The 24902-nt window shown below is 39.3% G+C and overlaps 1 protein-coding gene across 2 annotated transcripts in view; it reads right to left on the bottom strand.

Moving 5' to 3' along the window:
• The window catches only part of BORCS5 (BLOC-1 related complex subunit 5), a 98648-nt gene that overhangs the window by 30585 nt on the left and 43161 nt on the right, over positions 1 to 24902 (bottom strand). For both annotated transcript variants that reach the window (XM_033408106.2, XM_004281140.4), the window contains exon 3: positions 1949 to 2106. In XM_033408106.2, the coding sequence (XP_033263997.1) occupies positions 1949 to 2106 (158 nt within the window). The remainder of the gene's footprint in view (positions 1 to 1948; positions 2107 to 24902) is intronic.

The raw sequence follows: 24902 nt of genomic DNA, 5'->3' as shown, positions 1-24902 counted from the left end.
AAAATGTGGTATAATGAGCTCTGTCTGGTACTATCAGCTACGAAATACTTTCCCCAGCTCCTTGGCAATGAATTAGTCACTTAATCTTTCTGTACCACACTTTCCTAACTATGAAATGACAGGAATGGAGTAGAGGACCTTTCAAAAAGAAGACAGGAAGCATTAAAAAGCTGATTTATTCTAAAATCTTATGAAAGTTAATATCATAATTAATTTCTAGCAGAGTCAAAAATGATAAGGTCTTACATCCACAAAAGCATTTTCCCAAAGGATGCTCTAAAAAGCACTATTTCTATAAGATGTTAATAGATGTTACCTAAGATAAGGGTTCCGAAATCAAATAAGTTTGAAAAGTGTTGATTTTCTTTACTGTAAGATTCCTAAGAACTTTTAAATAAGATAACATGCATTGTGACTTTCCAAGGGTGGTTATGAAATATGCAGAAAGTCTGACCTTCTTTACATGGAACTAGTTTTATGGAACTTATTTTGGAAAACAATGCTCTAGACCAGTGGTTCCCAAATCCCAGGTAACGGAGAATGGCGTTAGTATCATTTGGTAAGTTTATTAAAATAATGATTCGCAGACCATGTCCTAGACCTACTGGGGGAGAGGAGAATTCAGTATTCAAAGAAACAAAATCCAATAATAATAATTCATATAATCCAATGCATAGTCATGTCTGGGACTTAAGCTCTTCAGATCATAACGTAGTAAAATAAATATAGTATCTGAAAGGCCACAGAGATGCCAACCAAAATAAAAGGTCATATTTAATAGTTTTCCATATAAAAGTATTGAGTCCATGAGAGAAGCATACATGCATACAACATTTTATGAAAGGTAAGTAGTAAAATATTGGAGGTGTTGACAAATTTAAATCTATCAGTATAACTAATGACTACTTAGTTATAGACATACTACATCCTTGAGATTACAAACTGATCATTAATTGCAGTGATTCTCCACCCTTTCCTTGGGTATTTCCTCATGTCTACCTTCTCTTCCAGAGTCAATGATCAGGACTATTTTGTTAAACTCCAGGCAGTGCCATTCACATAAGTGGTTTCTCCACGATGCAGCTCCTGACCTTTTCTTTTTATGACATTACTTCAAGGTAACAGAACAGAAATCCCTTCTTGATTGAAAACTTTGGAAAACGTATTTACTTATACCTTGGTGCTCCCAGAGCTGTGCCATGCAGTGGCCCAATCAGTGATATATTTAAATGCTTAAAAGAGTACCTACTTTCTGTTATTCATAATTACTCAACATGTGTACCACACTCTTTCATTTACTAAGTACTTTCACATGAATTATCTTGTGTCTTTCCTCAAAAAAACCCTGTGGGTTTAGTAGGCATAATTGTTTCTATCCAACCAATAAGAATCACCGAGCTTTTCCTGCTAACACAGTGAAAAATATAATTGAGGGAGATGTCAGGGCTCCTGCTCTCAAACAACTGATACCCGACTGGAAAACAAAATATAAATTACATGCAGGAAAGGGTTGAAATCAATTAATGTTAGCCAAAGCAAATCAGTATGGCAGGACTTCACATATACTAATAACAGTTAACACTTACTAAGCAATTTAATATTCACTCGACCCTGCGGGTCGATTACTACGGTTAGACCCATTTTTCAGATGAGGAAAACTGAGACCAAGAGAAGTGAAGTAACTTTCCCAAGCAAATAAGTGGTGAACCAGGATTCAAACTCCAGATTAGTCTACTCCATGGACCACTCTTTTCCACCATCACATTCCACTGCTGGGAAAGACAATCTTCTCAAAGCAATGGGGACAGATGTCAAGACGTTTAGATAGAAAATGACTATTTCCCAGAAAGTTGGGATCATAGGCTCTACACCCCAGGAGAAAAGGACTCAGGAGTCACAGGGAGGCACAAGATTGGGTCAGCCATGATATTTTCTCACAATAAGTTACCTCTTTGATTCGTTTGACCAAAGCGTTCTGATCAAAAGCAACAGCCTCTGCGCACTGACGGAGGTGATCCTGATAACGTAGGCAGAGCTGCAGCACCTGCTGAGAATCCAACTTCTCCAGTCTGGTGTTTGTTGGAGAAGTCTGGCCGCTCAACAGCCCTTGGAAGCAAAAAAAGAATAAAACCAAATGAGATGGAAATTACTAATAAGCTTGTGAATAAAGTAGCTTAATAACAAGTTCACTGAAGGCAGGGTGAGAGGCTTAAATTTAATCTTGCATCTTTTGTCATATACCTGTGACAATCACAGCAACTATCATTTACGGAGCATCCTAAGTGCCAAGCACTTGGCACAGTGCCTCCTGTGCCTCACTTTTCATATAATCGCTCAGGAAAGTAAATTATTATTAGCCCCGTTTTATAGGCGAGAAACCCAAGACGCCGCGAGGTTAAGTAACTTTCCTAAAGTCACATAATAAGTGATTTCTCCAAGACAGAGCACCTGACCTTACAGCACTACTTTAAAGCATCAGGAGTATAAACCCCCTCTTGACTGAAAAATCTGGAAGATGCACCTACTTAATTCCTTTAACTAATTAAAATGGTTGTCTGAGAAACAAAGAGTGTATATATATATATGGAAACTGTTAGGAGGAGATGCAAAAAGGAAAACATTTAAAAGGTGAACAGGATGTCCACTAACATACCATAAGCCTCAACCTTTACATTTTCTTTCAACATCAGTTTAGTTGTGTAACTATTAAATTCCCTTAAATTTGAACAGGACGTTATATTTTCAGAGCCTTTCACACAGAATTATCTTCCCTTTCTTTAAGGTGTGTAGAACCGGATAATTATTAGCATTTACAAAAGATGAAATACCAGTGGAAGAGGCTAAATGACGTGCTCAGGGTCACACAGCAAAGTCCTGACTAGAACTCAAGCCTCCTGACTTCTGGTCAAGTGCTTACTGTCACCCTGAAGGTTCACAAACTTTCTGGTGTCAGGACCCCTTTACCCTCTCAGAAATTACTGAGGACCCCCAAAGAGCACCTGTGTATGTAGTTTAAATCAATATTCATCTGTTAAAAATTAAAACAGAAAATTCTTGAATATTTATTAAGTCATTTTAAAAATTAATAATCCCATTACATGTTAACATAAATAACATATTTTAAAGAAAATAACTCTACTCCCCAAAACAAAAAAGTGAGAAGAGTGGCACTCGTTTACATTTTTGTAAGTCTTTTAAATGTCTTGGCTTCATAGAAAACAGCTGGATTCTCAGACTTGCTTCTGCATTTAATCTGTTGCTATTTCACATCATGTAGCCTCTGAAAAACTCCACTTTACACTTGTAAGAGAGTGAGAGTAATTAGCAAATGTCTAAGTATTACTGTGAAAATAGTTCTGACTTCAGAGAATCCCTAGCAGGGCCCTGGGGCTCTCAGGCACTCCCCACCCCGCTGAGAGCAGTAACCTCACACCAGAGCCAATGGCACAACACAGGTCCTCTGAAATAAACACGACAGCACGTGCGCTGCACACCATCAGGATGAACTCGCCCACATCAAAGTCTGTCTTGGGATGCCTTCCCCAATCCTCCACTAATCTGTTCACCATTTCTAAAATTTTGTCATTTCAGGGGCTTCCCTGGTGGCACAGTGGTTAAGAATCCGCCTGCCAGTGCAGGGGACACGGGTTCAAGCCCTGGTCCAGGAAGATCCCACATGCCGCGAAGCAACTAAGCCCGTGCACCACAACTACTGAGCCTGTGCTCTGGAGCCCACGAGCCACAGCTACCAAAGCCCACGCACCTAGAGCCCGTGCTCCACAACAAGTGAAGCCACCGCAATGAGAAGCATGCATACCACAACAAAGAGTAGCCCCTGCTCGCCGCAACTAGAGAAAGCCCGTGGGCAGCAATGAAGACCCAATGCAGCCAAAAATAAAATAAATAAATTTAATTAAAAACAAAAAAGAATAAAAGAGTTAAATAAATAAATCAATAAAATTTTGTCATTTCAAAAATGTTCAAAAATGGAATAATCTAACATGTAAACCTTTTGGGATTTTTTTCACCCAACATAATATTGGGTTGGCCAAAAAGTTCATCGGGTTTTTCCGTAAGATGTTACCCAATACCTTAGAGATTCCTCTAAGTTGTTGCATGTATCAGTAGTTTGTTCCTTTTATTTCTAAGTAGTATCCCACAGTATGTACATCCCAGAGTTTGGTTAACCATTCACCCACTGAAGGCCATTTGGGTTGTTTCCAGTTTGGCGACATGACAAACGAAGCTGCTATACAGCTGTCGTACAGGTTTTTGCGTAAACGTAAGTTTTCCTTTCTCTGGGATAAATGCCCAACAGTGCAATTGCTGGGTCGCATGACAACTGCGTGTTTAGTTTTATGAGAAACGGTCAAACTGTTTTCTAGAGTGCCCGTAACCTAGCAAATGGGGGGCTTTTCAGACCACCAAAATCTCCTAACCAAATTATCAAGGGCTACCCTACTACTGACAAAGAACACAGTGCAGCCTTCGGAAGAAAGGAACAGCTTTTTGCTGTCAATCGAGGACTGAAGTAGAAGAAGAGTGAGAACGGGGAGTTCTCTGCTAGTCTAGTGCTTAGGATTTGGTGCTTTCACTGCTGTGGCCCGGGTTCAACCCCTGGTCCAGGAACTGAGATCCTGCAAGCCGTGCAGCACAGACAAAAAAAAAAAAAAAAAAAAAAGAGTGAGGAGGCAATGTGGGAAGAGGAACGAATGATTCTGTGCCACCAACAGTGGGCCAGGATAACGCAAAGGCCATAAAGGAAACACTGATATATCCAGCAAGATAGAAACAAGATTCCTCATGGCAAAAACATTATAAGTTAAAAACAACAACAACAAACAAACAAAAAAACCCACTGCTACTCATATCACAAAGGGTAAGCTTCCTATTGGATAAAGAGCTCCTAGAAATGGGCAAGAAAAAAATCAGCAAAAGAAAGACAGACAGAGGATGTGAATGGCGTTTCACAGAAAAGTAAATACCAAGGCCTCAACTCTAAGATGCAGAACCTCACTCATAATAAGAAAAATAGAAATTAAAGCTTCACCTCAAGCCCATATTACACCTATCAAATAGGTAAAAATCCAAGAGTGTGATAAAAACTCTCCAGGTGGAACTATAAGGAAACAGGCATCGCTGATTTTTATGTAAGTTGTTACTGCCATGGAGGGTGAGTTGGCAAAGGTATCAAAATTACAAATGCATGAAGCCTCTAGTGCAGCAATTTCTCTACTAGGAATTTATATATACATTAGCACACATGCTAAATGACATACAATTATGTATAAGAGTATTCACTGTAGCAGTGACTGTAATAGTAGAAGCTAAGAAAACACCTCAGTATCCATCAGTAGGGAGCTTGCTAATTAATCAAGGAACATCCATAAACGGAATTATGTGACCACAGAAAAGAATGAGGAAGGTACATACTCACATGGAAGAATCTCCCTAAGATATTAAGTAATAAAAGGAAGGCATAGACTTCCCTGGTGGCGCAGTGGTTAAGAATCTGCCTGCCAATGCAGGGCACACAGGTTCGAGCCCTGGTCCGGGAAGTTCCCACATGCCGCGGAGAAACTAAGCCCATGCGCCACAACTACTGAGCCTGCGCGCTAGAGCCCGCGAGCCACAACTTCTGAGCCCTCACACCACAACTACTGAAGCCTGCACGCCTAGAGCCCGTGCTCCACAACAACAGAAGCCACCACAATGAGAAGCCCGCGTACCACAACGAAGAGTAGCCCCTGCTCGCCGCAAGTAGAGAAAGCCTGTGTGCAGCAACGAAGACCCAATGCAGCCAAAAATAAACAAATAAATTTATTAAAAATAAAAGAAAGGTATATAGAATAGTGTATGGAGTGTGCTACCACTGTGTAAAAATTGGGGAGGGGTACAAGTAAATAAAAACATATATTCATATTTACTTGCATTGTCATAAAGAAACTCTGGAATGACTCCAAGAACGAGACAGTTGGAGAACAAGGGTAGGGAAGGAGAATTTCAGAGTATACTTTTAACATTTTTAAAACCATATGAATGTATTTCCCTTTCCAAAATGTTCACATAAATAAAGTCATTTTAACAAAAAGCAGCCAAGGTCCTTCTCATCTATCAGTGATGTCCTCTTGGGTGTTCTCTCCCCTTCCCCACCCCAAGTATCCCCAACTCTGTCCGTCAAAACCAGTTCCCTATCTTTCATGCTCACCAGGGCCTATATGGCTGGATGTACCTTCAAACAGTATCTTCTCCAAGGTGATTAAAAGCCTAACAAACTGTGAGCTGCTGGAGAACAGGGACCATGTTTTACTTTTTATCCCGTGCATTACAGCACCTGGTACATAAAAGGTTCTCCAACTAGGCTAAGAGGATGCAGCTCTGTTGCTAGAATTCCAAGGGAAGAGTGAGCTGAGGGAGACTTTAGGAGGAAAAAAGGCTTCTCGGGGTCCCTACTCTGTCTTCTCCACATATACTTCGGAGGGAGGCGTGGTCTCAGTCCGCATCTGCTCCTCCCAGGTGAGTGAGGAAGATTTCCAGAGGCTGCACTGAAGAGCGGCAAGGCGGAAAGCTGCAGGGCCAGCCCAGGTCACCAGAGGCCTGAAGCAGAGGGCCCCAAACCCAGCGTTAGCTCTCAAACCAAAACCCTGACTCTTCCTCTTAAAACAAAAAAAGGTGGGGGAAGTGGGGGGAAAGTTGCCAAGTCTAGAAGGCACACTACGGTGTTCAAATCAAGCTGCCCAGCCAACTCCAAAGTCAAAGAAATTACACTTCCAATCACCCTCTTAAAGCACAATTGCACCCTCCCCCAAATCACCTAAAAACAAAGCCCAGGTACGTGGGTCTATCATCAGAATGTGCTCCTTAGACTCACAGGAATCTCTGAAAATCTGCCACAAATCCTGCTCTAGAACACGGAAGGAGCAAGACAGAGAGAAAAAGACGGGCCACTTTTTCTACTCCTGAAGCTACAGAGCTATGGCAAGACAGGCCAATACTACAGGCAACAAGTACAAAGTTTTCCCATCACTCTCAAGTGTCAGGAACCCCGTCTCCCCCATTTTGATGACTGACCCACTCCTATATCTTCTGATAAAAGGAACAGGGAGGACAGAAAGCTGGGTAAATTTAGAGGTGGTAATTATTTTCATTTTCAGAAGACCACATGCTGCCAGGCCTCCGAATTGTTTTTATTCTGAATGCACATTAAATTTTTTTTTTTTTTTTAATTGTAGATGCTTTAAATGAGGCGTGTGCTCTCCTGCTCTCTCAACCCCTACCTGAACATGGACAGCCAGCTTCACTCATTCCCATTACCAGCCTGGCCTCTGAGGGCCTCTAGGCTTACACCTCGGTTTCAATTCTTACTTACCAACTCTAATAATAACCTAAACCCTTAGCTTAGGTAACAGAGAATGAACCCTGTATCCCCTTGAAATTATCTTTTGTATAGTTTTATAAATGGTCTTTATGGTTAAGTTTTTTTTCTTTTTTTACATTACATAAATTTTCAAACATACAGAAAAGAAAAAAATATATACCCAGATACCATCTAGAATCAGCAACTGACATTTTACCATATCTACTTCGTCTTTGTTTTTTTCTTTTCCTGAGCAATATGAAAAAAATTAAAGATCACGACACTTCATCCCTAATACTCCGTTCTTCTACATATCTATGGTTAGTTCTTCATGTTAAATAAAAGTTTCTAAATTACGTTTTCTTTATTGTGCTAGGGAACAGGGCCATTACCCTCCGTTTTCTAATTCTTCTTTAGCTTAAAACAGTGATGCATGCAAAGTAGATGTTTATTGAGTTAAAAACATGATTTAATAGATTCCATATTTGCAAATGGTAAACACTGGAGACATTTCCTAAGGCCTTGTTGAAACCACTTTGTTTATACAGGAATGGAGTGGGCTCTAGGGAATGGGTGAGGACCAGGCCTGAATATTACACAGACCCAGCAAATTGCCATCTGTACCTAGCTCTTTGTGTAAAGTGTTGAGTGGAAAAATCATCAGGTTAGAAATTTGGAAAATATTTTGCTGAGCAATCTTTTTCTTTCTGAAATGTCAGGTAGGAAAAAAAAAAGTTTTTCTAAAGTATCGTACAGAGCCATATGGGTATTAACCTCTGCTATTATCAAACTGAATTCCTTAACTTTTAGACGCTTAGCTGCTTCCAGGACTGGAAATGAGTACTGTGAGTAATGGGCTCACATCTGGATAACAGTATAACAAGCTCCATTTCCTCTTACAGAATCCAGAAAGCAGAATGTATGTAACTTTGACAAAAGTTACTGTGAAGGTACAATTAGGCAACAGATAATTAAAAAAGAAATCTCCCCCCCAAACTAATAAGGGATTTTTGACTCTGCTGGTCACAGTATATTTCAAAGTCAAAAGCACATAAACCATGTGTATTATTTACCTAATATGAACTCTAGTTCTCAAAGGCACTCTCTCACCTTCCCTTAAAGAAAGGGAAAAGTCTAAAAACACCTGACCCACTTGGACAGGACCTTATGATGTGTGTTAGTGATCAGTTCCTTTGGGGTATTCAGAAAAAGGGTGCCCTCCATGACTGGTTCCCTTAGGAACTTTTATCTCCATTCAGTCACCTCAGAGGCACACCAATCTCACCCAGGAGAAGCAGCCACCCAGAATGGCTACCATCATTGTTTTGGTTAATCTATGTGGCAGAACAGACTGCAAGTATAGACAGCCCTAGAATAACAACCAACCTATCACAATGTTTGGTGTGGAGAGAAACAATGCTCCCAGGATCTCCCTCCTAACGGTTTCCAATACCTACCAGAGGGCCAAGAAAGGAGAACTTCCTCACTGAGGTAGTGCTAAAGACTGAATGTCTGTGTCCCCCCCAGAAGTCATATGCTGAAACCTAATGTGATAGTATAAGGAGGCAGGGCCTTTGGGAGGTGATTAGGTCATGAGGGTAGAGCCATCATGAATGGGATCAGTGTCCTTATAAAAGAAACCCCAGAGGGTTCAATTGGCCTGTCCACCATGTAGGACACAGCAAAAAGACTGCTGTCTGTGAATCAGGAAGTGGTCCCTCACCAGACACTGAATCTATCTGCCAGCACCTTGATCTTGGACTTCCTAGCCTCCGCAACTGTGAGAAATAAATTTCCGTTGTTTGAAGACATCCAATCTGTGGTATTTTGTTACAGAAGCCCAAATGGACTAAGACAGAGAACATGGGAAAATGTGATTTGAGCCCCATTATTATTTGAGCTGTGTGAATTTGGACAATTTACCTTATACCTCTGAGCCTCAGTTTTCTCATGTAAAACTGGGATAATAATCACCTCCCTTTTAGGGTTTGCCTAGCATACAGGATCCTGATAAATATCTGTTCCCTTTAATCTTGCCTTTCTTAAGACTCAGGAGGTAAAGGGGCACTCAGGCTTGGAGGGAATCTATGGTAGGTTACAGAAAGCATTTCATCCCTCTAGGTTCAGGCACCCATTGGTCCATGGTCAACGGCCCTGGTTTATGGTACCAAAGAAACAAGAACAGCGGATGTCAACAACCAAAAGTAGATACAGCTTTTACAAAAATGATCAGTAACCACAAATGAGACACCTCACTATCCTCAAGGAACCCTATCCACCGTTATGAACTTAGGTTTTTAAAATCTCCTCCCAAAGAGTTAAGCAAAAGGTTCAACTCATCATCTTGCTTCAGTAGTTCCTCAAAGCCTTGCTTTTCTGTTGAACTTTCAGGCCAGGGAAGGGAGGCAGCATGACATAATGAAAAAAAGTACAAGCTCTGGAGTCAAATAGACCTGGGAATTTGAATCCAGGGATTGCCATTTACCACTTGTGTCATGTGAGGGTAGTCACTTAACTTCCCTGAACTCAAACCCTTCATCAATAAATTAAATACTATGCACATTAAAGGAGTACTGTGAGAATTATATCAAGTTATGCCTGGCAGAGTATCTGGCACAGAGTAGGTACTCAATTCATGTTAATTTTCTCAATGTCCCCAGGTCCCCAACTACCAACTCTTGCCACAATCAAATAAGCAGGGTTTCAAATCTGGCTGTATGACTGGCCAACCCTACCATATATGAATATTTGCTAGCACCTCCTTCTATATACCAGCACTGTAGAAAATAATAAAGAAGTGATCCTACACCTCAAGCAGATTACTAGAAGAAGCGGGAGTTAAATACAAAGAACGCAGATATAAATAGGGACTAAAATGAAATAGAACAACAGAAGCCCAATTCAAAAATGGGCGAAGGACTTAAGTAGACGTTTCTCCAAAGATGCAAAGAAGTCAACAAACACCTTAAAGATGCTCAACATCACTAATCCTTAGGGCAATGCAAAAAAATCCCTCAACAAACAAAAGAAACACACACCACAATGAGATACCACTTTTAACCAATAAAGTGGCTATTACCCAAATAGAAAATAATACGTACTGGTGAGATGTGGCGAATCTGAAACCTTTATGCATTGCTGGTGAGAATGTAAAATGGCGCACCCACTGCGGAAGGCAGTATGGTAGTTCCTTTAAAAACGAAACACAGAGAGCATTCAGGGAAAATGGTAGAATGGGAAGCACCAGGAATCTGTCTCCTCACCTAAACAACAATTGCACAGGCAGAATCTGTCTGATGTAACCATTATACTTTGGAGCTCTGTAGTCTAAGGAAGGCTTCAACTTCCAGGGGAAGGCCTGGATGGTAAACTGTGGTTAATTTCAGTCACTTTCAGCTCTTAGCACAGCAGCACCTATCCATCCCCCAACCCCTGTGGCAGGCAGCTGTGAGCAACTTACACACAGCTTTCAGGAGCCAGGGTGGGCAAAAAGGACCCTATCCTTCAAACATCAGGGGTCTGTATTCTGACCACTGATTGGTTCTTCTGATCACAATGGTACAGACATGGAGGCAGTGGCCACTGTTGTTGCACATCCTCCATTATTGCAGGCCCCTCACTCTCCAGCTGAAGTGACTTCCAGGGGACCTAAAGGACTGGTACTTTTTTTCTTCCCTTTCGTTTTTCTCTTTTTCCCCTCTTGGAGCTAGACATTGAACATGAGAACATTCAAAAGCAGCCACATATTTGGGGGAAATCAGAAAGTCACTGTGTGTGCCCAGGAAAGGTACAGGCTCAGAAAAGATCTGGGAAGCCCTAATCCTCAGCAGAGAGATAGCCTACAACAATCAAACAAAAGCAGAAAACAAAAACAAAAGCCAGTAAACCCTGGAGAAGAAGAAGCTGATTTCTGGAGTTACCTCACTGTTAAATTCAATGTCCAGTTTTCAACAAAAAATCACAAAACCCACAAGAAACAGAAAAGCATTCCAAGGTACTGTCCCAAACAACAGAAACAGAAAAGGATCTGATGGCAGATCTACTACACAAAGATTTTTAAACTGTCTTAAAGATGCTCAAAGTATTAAAGTCAAGAATAATGAGGTGTAAACAAAATGGAGATATCTCGAGAGATAGAAAACCGAAAAAGAAAGAAACAAAAAATTTTGGAGCTGAAAACTATAACTGAAATGAAAATTTCACTAGAGGGATTCAAAGGCAGATTTGAGCAGGCAAAAGAATCAGTGAACTAGAAGTAGGACAATGGAAATTGCCAAGTCTGAGGAACGGAAAGAAATAAGATTGAAGAAAAGTAAAAAGAACCTAAGGGACCTGTGGGACACCATCAAGCAGAACAACAAACATACTGCAGGAGTCCCGAAAGGCCTTTTCTCTTGAAAAAGGCAGAGAAAATATTTGAAGAAATATTGGCTGAAAACTTCCCAAATTTGATGAAAGGCATGAATATATATATCCAAGAAGCCCAACGAACGCTAAGTAGGATGAACTTAAAGAGATCCATACCAGGACACATTATAGATGGTCCACAACTTACGATGGTTCAACTTGATTTTTTGACTTTACGGTGGTGCAGAAGCAATACACATTCAGTAGAAACCATATTTTGAACTTTGATCTTTTCTCAGGCTAGTGATATTCAGTATGATACTCTCTCAAGATGCTGGGCACCAGCAGTGAGCCACAGCTCCAAGTCAGCCATGTGATCAAAATGGTATACTTACATCCATTCTGTACCCATACAGCCATTCTGTTTTTCACTTTCAGAAAAGTATTCAATAAACTACATGAAATATTCAACACTTTATTATAAAATAGGCTTTGGGTTAGATGACTTTGCCCAACTGTAGGCTAATGTAAGTGTTCTGAGCATGTTTAAGGTATGCTAGGCTAAGCTATGGTATTTGGTAGGTTGGGTATATTAAATGAATTTGTGATATTTTCAACTTATGCTAGGTTTATAGGAAAATAACCCCATTATAAATTGAGTAAGATCTGTATAATCAAACTGTCAAAAGTCAAAGACAAAGAGAGAATTTTGAAAGCAGCAAGGGAAAAGCAACTCATTCCATTCAAGGAATCCTCTATAAGATTATCAGCAGATTTCTGAACAGAAACTTCACAGGCTAGAAGGCAGTAGGCTGATATATTTAAAGTGCTTTTATATTCAAAACTGTCAACCAAGAATCCTATTTGCAGCAAAGATATCTTTCAAAAGTGAGGGAGAAATTAAGATATTCCCAGATAAACAAAAGCTGAGGGAATTCATTACCACTAGACCTTCCCTGCAAGAAAGGCTAAAAGAAGTCCTGCAGGTTGAAATGAAAGGATACTAGACAGTAACTTGGAACTATATGAATAAATAAATATCTCAGTAAAGGTAAATACACAGAAAATTATAAAAGCTAGCATTATTATAACAATGGTATGAAACTCCACTTTGTTTTCTACATGATTTAAGAGACATATATTTTTAAAAATTATTAGTTTATGTTTTGGGGAAATGTATAAAGATGTAATTTTGTGACATCTACAACTGAAAGGAGTGAAGATGGAGTTGTAAAGGAGCAGAGTTTTTATGGTACTGAAGTTAATCTGATATAAATTCAATATAGAGTGTTATTATTTTAGTATGTTAAATATAATCCCCATAGTAACAACAAATATAATAGTTACAGAATATACAAAAGAAAGTAAGAAAGGAATTTTAAGATTTCACTACAAAAAAATCAACTAAACACAAAATAAGACAGTAATGCAGGAAATGAGGGACAAAAAGCTATTAGGCATAAAAGAAAACAGAGCAAAATGACAGAAGTCCCTCCTCATCACTAATTACTTTAAATGTAAATGGAATAAACTCTCAAATCAAGAGACAGAGATTGGCATTATGGATTTAAAAAACAAAGGATAATCCAACCATATGCTATCTACAAAAGACTCACTTTACATCAAAAGACACAAATAGGTTGAAAGAGAAAGGATGATAAAAGACACTCCAGGCATATAGTAACAAAAAGAGAGCAAGGGTAGTCATACTAATTCAGACAAAATATACTTTAAATCAAAAAAGTTTATAAGAGACAAAGAAGGACATTATATATTAATAAAAGGTTCAATACAGCAAAATACATAACAATTATAAACACTTATGCACCTAATAACAGACCATCGAAATACATTAAGCAAAAACTGACAGAATTAAAGTGAGAAATAGACAGTTCTGCAATAATAGTTGGATATATCAATACCCCATTCTCAATAATGGATAAAACAATCAGACAAAAGATAAGAAAACAGAGGACCTGAACAACACAGTAAGTTACTTACATCTAATATATACAGAACACTCTACCCAACAACAATAGAACACACATTCTTTTCAAGTACACATGGGACATATTCCAGGACAGACTTACAAGTTACAGATATCATACCAAGTATTTTCTCTAATCACAGCAGGATGAAGTTAGAAATCAATAACAGAAGGAAAACTGAAAAATTCAAACTTGTGGAAATTAAACAACACACTCTTAAACAACCAATGGATCAAAGAAGAAATCACAAGGGAAAATTTAAAATACTTAGAGACAAAGAAACCAAAAACATAGTATATCAAAATTTAAGGGACGCAGCAAAGCAGTGTCAAGGGGGACATTTATAGCTACAAAAGCTGACATTAAAAAGGAAAAAGAGATATCAAGTCAACAACCTAACATTACAACTTAAGGAACTAGAATAATAAGAACTAATATAGAAAACCTTAAAGATTAAAAAACAATTTTAGAACTAATATCTGAATTTAGTAAGGTAGAAGGATACAAACTCAACACACAAGGGCTTCCCTGGTGGTGCAGTGGTTAGGAATCGGCCTGCCAATTCAGGGGACACAGGTTCGAGCCCTGGTCCAGGAAGATCCCTCATGCTGCAGAGCAACTAAGCCTGTGTGCCACAGCTACTGAGCCTTTGCTCTAGAGCCCTTGAGCCACAATTACTAAGCCTACGTGCCACAACTACTTAAGTCCGTGCACCTAGAGCCTGTGCTCCTCAACAAGAGAAGCCACCTCAATGAGAAGTGTGTGCACCACAACGAAGAGCAGCCCCGCTCGGTCCAACTAGAGAAAGCCAGTGCACAGCAACCAAGACCCAACACAGCCAAAAATAAATAAAATAAATTTTAAAAACCCAAAATGTTAAAAAAAAAAAAGTCACCACACAAAAATCAGTTGCATTTCTATACACTAACAATGAACAATCCAAAAAAGATATTAAGAAAACAATTACATTTACAGAAGTATCAAAAAGAATAAAATACCTAGGAATTAACCAAGGAGATGAAAGACTTGTACAATGAACACTCCAAAACACTGCTGAAAGAAGCTGAAGACATAACTAAATGGAAAGACAACTCATCTTTCATGAACTGAAAGACATAATATTATTAAGATATCAATACTACCCAAAGTGATCTACAGATTCAATGCAATGCCTACCAAAATTCCAACATTTTTTTTTTTTTTTTTGCAGTATGCGGGCCTCTCACTGTGTGGCCTCACCCGTTGCAGAGCACAGGCTCCGGACGCACAGGCTCAGCGGTCATGGCTCACGGGCCTAGCCGCTCCGTGGCATGTGGGATCTTTCCGGACCGGGGCACGAACCCGTGCCCCCTGCATCGGCAGGCGGACTCTCAACCACTGCGCCACCAGGGAAGTCCCAACATTTTTTGCAGAAATAGAAAACCACATCCTAAAATTCATATGGAATCTCAAAGAAACCTCAGTAGTCAATCCTGAAAAAGAAGAGCATAGTTGGAAAACTCATACTTTGTCATTTCAAAACTTACTACAAAGCTACAGTAATCAAAACAATGTGCTACTGGCATAAACACAGACATACAGATCAACGGAACAGAAGAGAGAGCCCAGAAACAAACCCTCACATGTATGGTCAAATGATTTCCTACAAGGGTGTCAAGACCATTCAATGGGGAAAGAACAGTCTTTTCAAGAAATGGTGTTGAGAAAATTGGATATCCACACGCAAAAGAATGAAGGTGAACTCTTATCTAACATCACATACAAAAATTAACTCAAAATGGGTCAGAGACCTAAACTATAGAACTCTTTGAAGAAAACAAATGGCAGATGCTTCACGACATTTGATTTGACAATGATTTCTTGTATATGACACTAAAGATACAAGCAACAAGAGAAAAAAACAGACAAACTGGACTTCATGATAATTAAAAAATTTTATGCATCAAATGGCACTATCAACAGAGTAAAAAGACAGCCAAAGGGTTAATATTCAGAATACATTTTAAAAAATCCTAAAACTCAACATAAAAACCAAATAACTTGATTCAAAAATGGTCAAAAGACTTGAATAGATATTTCTCCAAAGAAGATACACAAATAGCCAATAAACACATGAAACGATGCTCAAAATCACTAATCATATGGGAAATGCAAATCACAACTGCAGTAAGATACTACCTCACACTCATTAGGACGGCTACTATCAAAAAAGCAGAAAACAACAAGTGTTGGTGAGAATGCGGAGAAATTGGAACCCATGTGCACTGCTGATGGGAATGTAAAATGGTACAGTCACTGTGGAAAACAGCATGGTAGTTCCTCAAAAAATTAAACATAGAATTACCATACGATTACCAGCAATTCCACTTCCAGGTATATACCCAAAAGAAGTGAAAGCAGGGTCCCAAAGTGATATTTGTATACTCATGTTCATGGCAGCATTGTTCATGAGACTTAAGAAGTGGAAGCAAACCAAGCATCCACCAATGGATGACTGGATAAGCAGAATGTGGTATATACATACAATTATTACATTATTCAGCCTAAATGTTACATTATTCAGCCTAAAAAGGAAGGAAATTCTGACATACGCTACAACATGGACGAAACCTGAGAACATTATGCTAAGTGAAATAAGCCAGGCACAAAAGGGAAAATATTGTATGATTCCACTTACATGAGGTACAAAGAACAGTCAAATTCATAGAGAAAGAAAGTAGAATAACGGTTGCCAGGGGCTGAGGGGAGGAGAAAATAAGAAGTTACTATTTAATGGGTACAGAATTTCAATTTCGGATGATGGAAAAGTTCTAGAGATGGACAGTGGTGATGTTGCACAAAAATGTGAATGGACTTAATGCCACTGAGTTTCAGGCTCAAAAAGGGTTAAGATGGTAAATTTTGTTATGTATGTTTTACACAACAAAAAAAGTCAAGTAGATTGAGTTTAATTTTTGCTAAACAAAAATATTTCACAATACCCCTCTAATAAAGTGGTCAAAAAATGTGTAGCCAATAGGGAACAAAAGAAAAAATATAAACCAAGGATATAAAAAAGGATATACCAATATGTATATACCAATATTTACATTTATATATACCAATTTATATATACCAATATAAAAAAGGATAAACCAAGGGGAAAAAAATAAGTCTCATTTCCTTCTCTGAAAACTGAGTTTTCTTCCAAGTCTACACTTTGAAAATTCCATGTTTCTATGAGGAGAGAGACAAAGTAATATTCTAGACTGCTATACCATGCATGCTTCTTTTTTTCTTTTCTTTTTTTTTTTTTTACAAAGACTGATTTAGAATTATTTGCAGAAAGGAACATATTCAAATTCAGAAGACCCTTATTCTGAGTATGCAAATAAAAGAAATGCAGTCTAGGGACTTCCCTGGCGGTCCAGTGGTTAAGAATTTGCACTTCCACTGCAGGGGGCACAGGTTCAATCCCTGGTTGGGGCACTAAGACCCCGCATGCCACATGGTGCGTCTCAAAAAAAAAAAGCAGTCTACTACAAACATACGTAGTTTGGATGCCACAACCTTTCAGCACGTCTCACTGAATGAACGCAGAAAGCCCACTCTGTCTCACTTGTCTGGAAGAAGGACTGCCAGCCTGTAAAAATGAGGCACCTGGGTCCTCCCTGCAACTTGGTAGCTAGGATTCACCACGCCCAGGTGTTCTCCACTTGCTGAAACATCAATACCCCAAAACTGCAGCTTTCCAGACAAAGTGAGGATGGTTGCTTGCAGCACCAAAGGCTTCTTCCCCTGCTAAAAGAGTTTGCTTTAAGGAACGAAGTGGTCTTTTAAAAATTGGCATTTAACATATGATTCTACTTACAGTAGTTTGAAGACTGTGTACACAGCTTCTTAGAAATACAGGCTCTGCAAGGCACACTAAGACTGACTCTAAAAGAGGAGAGGCTATCTTTTTAGAGCCAACAGCAAGCACATTGGAAACCTGAATTTTTTTTTTTTTTTAGGTTTTCAGAAAGATGAATCACAGATTCACTTTCCACAAAAACAAATGAAGTACTAAGAAAAGGATGCAACAAAAAAGCCATCTGAAATATTAATACCGGACTTCCTTGCTCAGAGGGGTTGTCCTTCTTGTAGGTGCTAACTCATGGCTTCCTTGAAGGATTACACACCCTGTCCCATGGATAATGAGACACACAGGATTGTCTACAATGAAGAAAACACCCTGATCATATGGAAAGCTCTCATTTATTAGTAGCTTAAAATGCTGAGGCGATACTGTTCATTTATAACAGCTAATTTCTAGGCACAAGATGGATTTTTAGGAAAAAAACCTGATTTTTCTACACATGAAGTCTACTAATAAGGAAAACGATCTTGATTTCTACGCAGCTTATATACAATTAACAGGAAATAAAGAGTATTTTTTCTATAAACAGAGAGACTTAAGACCCAGGGAGCTGGCAATAAAGTGTCACATACGAGAACCCAGTCACCTATTATACCAAAGCTGAAGAACCAAGAGCCTCTTTTTTCCCACCTGCCCTGCAGCCAGAACACAAGGTCGTAACAGAAGTTCCGCCAATCTATACACATGCCCCAGCCTCTAAATAGGAAGCAAGTGTTGCAAAATAGGGGCCTTCCAAGAGGTACATTCTCTGGTGACAGCAGTTTCTGGAGAACCAGTGCTTCTGAGGAAGCAACAGAAGCAGAACCAGTGGCCAAGTTCAGTCTTTACGGCCAGCTAGCACCGTTTGTGGCACAAGGCATGTCAACTGCTTGGTCGAGACAGCAAGCAGCGACCTCCGTGGGTGAGTTCCGTGGCCTGATTCTGGCCATTATGCTTGGGTAGGTTGTCCAAAACCTGATTCTAGAGCTCTTCTGGAGATCCTGTAAACTAGCCGTTGTCCTTTCAGTAAGTTCTTTCTTGGCTTAAATCAGCCAGAAAATCTGACTGATACACTTAACCTCGATTTCTCTATCAGGGGTAAAACTACGTACCTTGAAGGTAGCTGAGAGGATTAAACAAGATATGTTAAAGCCCTTTGTAAACAATAAGCCATATATTATCATCATTTACTAAAATTTAACTGTATGTCAGGTACTAGATGAAGCATTAACTTTTGAGAAAAACTACAGCTAACATTAATGATGGCATTCTCTTAGCCAAGCACTGTGCTGAACGTGTTATACGTTTTACCTTCCTTGTCAGGACAACCTTAGGAGGCAGGTTTTAGTTTCGCCTGTACTAAGTAAGTAAATAGTAATAATAATCATGACAACAAATCACAGTGATGGAATTAATGAAGAAATACTGTAAATTAATGAGTTTTGGTGACAGAAATATTACTGTAATTTAAGGGAGATAATACAGTAGCCAAACCAAGAATTGGAGTTGCCAGTTCTTGAAATTCTAGGGTCCAAAATTTGGCAACTTACTTATTTAAAATACCATTTTCCTCTTAATTTATGCTTAAGACAGTTCTGCTTAGTTGAGACTTGATTACACTTTGGAATCAAAATGTTTTCAGCAGCAACATAGCTCATTTATGACAATCTTACTCTTCACCCTGGATCTCTGGAATACGCTTGGTGGAAGGTTCATTTTTGGCAGTTACCCTAGCATCCTTTTTGTGTATTATTATTGACCATCTTGCTTTCTCGCAGTTACCTGGTAAGGTCCTTGAGGGAGGAATCATGTATTTTTGTCTCTGAAATTCAGACCCAAGGCACATAAGTGCCCTACAGACGTATACAAAGTAGTTCTCCGTATACGTCTGCTGTTTCATACACTGAATGCTCATATTTGGATGAGTTCTGCAAACACACAATTAGTGCCCCCTTGGGCCTTGGCTAAAGCTCCCTAATCCTGAAGGCTCGAGTGCTCAGCCACCCCATTCCATTTCCTTCAAGCAAAGTTCCGATTTAAATTTATTTCTCACCAGAGCAAGAGACACACATTCTGTTCATATCTCTCCAAAGAAATGAACTCATTCCTGTCTCTAAAGTAAACTTACGTCACCCGTATTGAAAGATATAGGCTCTTCTTGTGCAAGCAGTAAATGAGGCCTTAATCTATAAATCACTTGACTGCAGTCTTTTGAAAATTCGGCAAAGGCAGTGCTATGGAACTACTGCTAAAAGTGATACCAAAGGTCAACAAAACCGAGGATTAAACTTTGTTCTTTTCCCCTAGCAACTACCTAAACACACACACAGTACACCCCGTCATCACTAAGTCAAAGCTTGATTGATCTAGTGTAATTAAATCATATACTCAACAAGTCCCCTCCTTGGTCCTCTGACCCTTGGTCTCAAGTTCACTGAGATAATGTATCTGGATCCCAATGTGACATAAACGCAAGATTCACAGGGCTGAGAGATCGGGTTTCCACATTCCAAGCCCATGGAGCATGTGTGCCACTGCCTTTGTCGCAGAAGATACCCAAGTTATAAAAATTCAACCTTTCCCCACTATCCGTAAAGCACACAGCTGTGAAAACATCCTTCTTTACGGGGCATATCAGTTGATAATATTCAGAAAGAAAAAATTAGGTAAGTATTTGTTACTCTTTTCTCACCCTGTGCTTCAGTTTCCCCAGAGACAGAAAGGAGCCCCATAGGGTGCCAGGGAGAGATGGGAAGGAAATCCTTGGTGTGTCCCAACCAAGCAGAGAGGGGCTGGGATTACCAAAGAGAAGCGAGTAGAAGCAATATACTGCAACAATCTTACCGCACTACCAATATGACATATTAACTGAGTAACCCAAACATATGAACATTTTTAACGGAAGTACATCTGATTTTATGATTTTATATTATGAAATTAATATAAATAAGTGAGGAGAACAGACTTGCAAACTGGTTAAATATACAGGTTTTACAATTAGACCTGCGTTTAAACCTGGCTCTACCTTTAATAGCTGTGTGACAGGAGAAGTCTTTAAACTTCTCTGAGCCGCAGTATCCTCGCCTGCCAGATGAGGGAAATGCCTACCCTAAGAGGTTATTCAGGATTTAAAGAAGGTAATATATATAACACCTTTGGGGAAAAAAAAAAAGAGACACACAGAAAGAAATAATGATAAAATGAGTAGTACCTATAGGCACTTTTGGAAGTTTTCTGTCTATCAAGTATAAAAATATGTGGAAGGTTTTTCTAGCCTACCTATGTTCACATATATAATTTTCACTACAAAGCAAGATAAAACTAAATTATACCTTGGAAGGAAACAAAGACAAAAAGCAGGTCAAACATATGTTTGTTTTCATGTTAATTATAGTAAAACCTAACAGACAAATACATAAACGTAAAGTATTTCCAGCATTATTTTTAGGGAGCTTTTCAATTTAAAAAAATGAAATGGTAAGTGAAAGTTATAAAAAATCAAATTTGGGCTTAAGGGACAGAACCACACTCAACTAATCAAAGCTGTCCAATAAAGGAGCAGACTGCCTTTTATCACAATAACCTGTTTGGGATTAGATATTTAGCAAGTCAAGCCTGTAAGTCTACTTCAGTGAGATAGTCTACAAAATACACTCAATTCGGGGACTCTGCACAAAGTAGAAGATTAGATGATAAAATTTTAAAAGTCCCTTCCAATTCTAAAGTTCTATAATCCTTTTTTTTTTTTTTTTTTTTTTTTTTTGCAGTACGCGGGCCTCTCACTGTTGTGGCCTCTCCCGTTGCAGAGCACAGGCTCCGGACGCGGAGGCTCAGCGGCCATGGCTCACGGGCCCAGCCGCTCCACGGCATGTGGGATCTTCCCAGACTGGGGCACGAACCCGTGTCCCCTGCATCGACAGGCGGACTCTCAACCACTGCGCCACACCAGGGAAGCCCTAAAATTCTATAATCCTTGAACACTACAATATACAAGCAACTCTCTGGTGTCCATGGTAGAGTGAAGTTCACCTCTAATATCATCCCTAATAAGAGAAGGGTGTCCAAATTCAATTAAAGGACAGATTTGCCACTCCACTCAAATATGAAAGAAGTTAAATTAATGGATCTCATGACCCCTGAACCATGTTCTATTTTCCTCTCTTGACTGCTTTTTTCTTCTCCCTGGATGCCTTCCTTACAATCTCTTCAAACTAATTCCACACATATTTACTGACCTTTTCTAGAAATCTATCCCAAAGAAACAAACTGAAACTCATAAGAAGATTTATATACGAAGATTGTTTATTGCAGTACTAAAATAATATCAAAGCTGTCCTCTAAGGGGAGAATGATTAAATTATAACGTTTATACGAATAAATGTTATGCAGCTATTACATTTGAGTTTTAAAATAATAGTCAAAGGCTTCCCTGGTGGCGCAGTGGTTGAGAGTCCACCTGCTGATGCAGGGGACACGGATTCGTGCCCCGGTCCGGGAAGATCCCACATGCCGCGGGCCCATGAACCATGGCCGCTGAGCCATGATTCAGCAGCTAGGCCCGTGAACCATGGCCGCTGAGCCTGCGCGTCCGGAGCCTGTGCTCCGCAACAGGAGAGGCCACAACAGTGAGAGGCCCGCGTACCGCAAAAAAAAAAATAATAATAAATAAATAAATAAAATAATAGTCAATGACAGGAAATGCCACAATATAATCTTAAGTGAGATTGTGATATAAAATGACAAATTTAGCATGATTCTAATTGGAGAGTAAATGTATATCATATATATGTTTACACTAGAAGTAAATACATAGTAAAATGTTAACAGTGGCTATGTATAGATGGTGGAATTTTTAATTTTCTTTTTTGTAACTCTTTTCCAGATTATCCAAAATAATCACATATTCACTCTGTGATCATAAAAAAGAAACATTAATTTCTAAAAATAAATATGAGCCAAAAAACCCTATCTAATAGTTATCTTGGTTCTATAACTCTGAAAGTGAAAATAATTCCTTTAAAAGGAGGAAGCCTGATATAAAAAAATAAGTATGCATCTGACCCTATGTTTGAGGTGGTTGCTAAGCACAGTGTTGTCTTTAAACTAATCAGTAAACAAGGAACAGCTGGGACAATATCTAGTGTGATTGAGGATGTGGAACAGGAACTCTCATACATAGCTAGTAAGGATATAAATCAGCACAATCACTTTGAAGAGTCATTTGACTATATGTAGTAAAGCTGAAAATACATGTGCCCTACTAGACAGCAATTTACTCCTAGCTACATACCCTCCAGAAAACTCTCACACATGTGCACAAGGAGACATGTACAAGGTGCCCTCTGCAAAACTGTTTAATAGTGAAAAAATATGAAACAACTCCAACATTAACAGGACAATGGATAAACAAACTGTGAAATATTCATACAATGGAATACTGCACAGCAGTGAAAAAATGAGGCATATATCAACATGGATAAATCTCAAAAATATAAACCAAAAAAAAGAAAAGCAAGTTATAAAAGTATATGAAGTAAACATCTAGTAGAATGCAATTCATATAAAGACAAAACACATAAAAGAATATATTAGATATTGTTTAGAGACACATAAACATGTAGGAAAAAGTAAAGCCATGAGGGACTTCCCTGCTGGTCCAGTGGCTAAGGCTCCACGCTCCCAATGTAGGGGGCCCAGGTTCAATCCCTGGTCAGGGAATTAGATCCCACGTGCCACAACTAAAGTTCCCATATGCAGAAACTAAAAGATGCCGCACTCATTGACAAAGATCCCGTGTACCACAACTAAGACCCTGTGCAGCCAAATAAATAAATAAATATTAAAAAAGAAAAAAGGTAAAGCCGTAAAAAAAATGCATGGGCATGATGAACACTAGTCAGATCAATGATTCCATTCAGAGATGAAGAGAGAAGGAACATTAGGGAAGGTTGGTGGGGGGGGAGGGACTTAACTTTATTTGAAATATTTTTCTCCTGAGGGCAAAAAAAAAAGATCGGAAGCAAATATGGCAAAATACTAAAGTTGGACAAAATTGGTAAATGAAGACTCAGGTGTTTGCTATTTTTGCTACATGCTAAGATATTTCAAATGAAAAAAGAAATTTTAGGTAGCAGCTGGCAATCCCTATTGAGTGAGGGCAAGGTTCTCTATCCACAGCAATAACTCTTAAACTCTTTTGGGTGTGAAAACTAATAAAGGGAAGCCTCACTAAAATGGAGTTGGGAGGCCAGAAGAGGGAGTTATTCAGTACCACTTGATGTCAATTACAGGAAGAATTGTCAATTTCAGATCCCAACAGAAAAATCACCAACAGAAAAGAATCATCTGATCCCAACAGAAGAATCACCAACAGAAAAGAATCATCTATTACAGGACCCAACAGGAAAAGGTGTACATTGCATCTCCTACAAGAAATTGACTACCCCAGCAAGGCAGCCAGTGAGAAATCATCATCACCCTGTACTTTCACTTTTCTCCAAGGGCCTTTCCTTCAAAACAACCCCTCCCAACTTCCTCCTTTTTCTCTATAAAATAACATTCCACACCTTTATTTATTGGACTTGCTTATGGTTTTTGCAGTGGCTTGCTTATCCTGAATTGCAATTCTCTAGTATTCCTGAATAAACCCATTTTTGCTGGTAAAATAACTGACTTTTATCTTTTAATAAATAAATTTATTTATTTATTTATTTATTTTTGGCTGTGTTGAGTCTTCATTGCTGTGTGCAGGCTTCTCACTGCGGTGGCTTCTCTTGTTATGGAGCATGGGCTCTAGGTGCGCAGGCTTCAGTAGTTGTGGCTCACAGGCTCTAGAGTGCAGGCTCAGTAGTTGTGGCGCATGGGCTTAGTTGCTCCATGGCACGTGGGATCTTCCCGGACCAGGGCTCGAACCCATGTCGCATGCATTGGCAAGCAGATTCTTAACCACTGCGCCACCAGGGAAGTCTGACTTTTATTTTTAAGGTCAACGTTACTTGGTGTCAGAAGTGGGATCCAGAGACGAACCCTCCCCACCCCAACAACTCTCTGAGGCTGGTGAGCAAACAAGTGTTGGTAACCACTGAGCCAAATGGGCCCACTGCTTTCTTACCAACCCTGGAGTTTCAGGGCAAGTCTCTCCTGGATTTTGAGCTCTGCTCTCTTTGCATTTTGAGTTCTCTGGGCTTTATTAGGGATCTGTTTAAAGGCTTTGTCCTTTCTGAGACTACTTGCTTGGCTTTTGTCTCAATTCCTTTTGGAACTGGGCTGTTCCTGTTGGAACTGTGCTGGATTTTGGTCTGATTCCTTTTGGAACCAGGTGGTTCCTATTAGA

This window comes from Orcinus orca, chromosome 11 (assembly GCF_937001465.1).
Source record: "Orcinus orca chromosome 11, mOrcOrc1.1, whole genome shotgun sequence".
Lineage (NCBI taxonomy): Eukaryota > Metazoa > Chordata > Mammalia > Artiodactyla > Delphinidae > Orcinus > Orcinus orca.
Note: the sequence above shows the minus strand (reverse complement) of the source record. Positions and strands in the feature narration are given on the sequence as shown.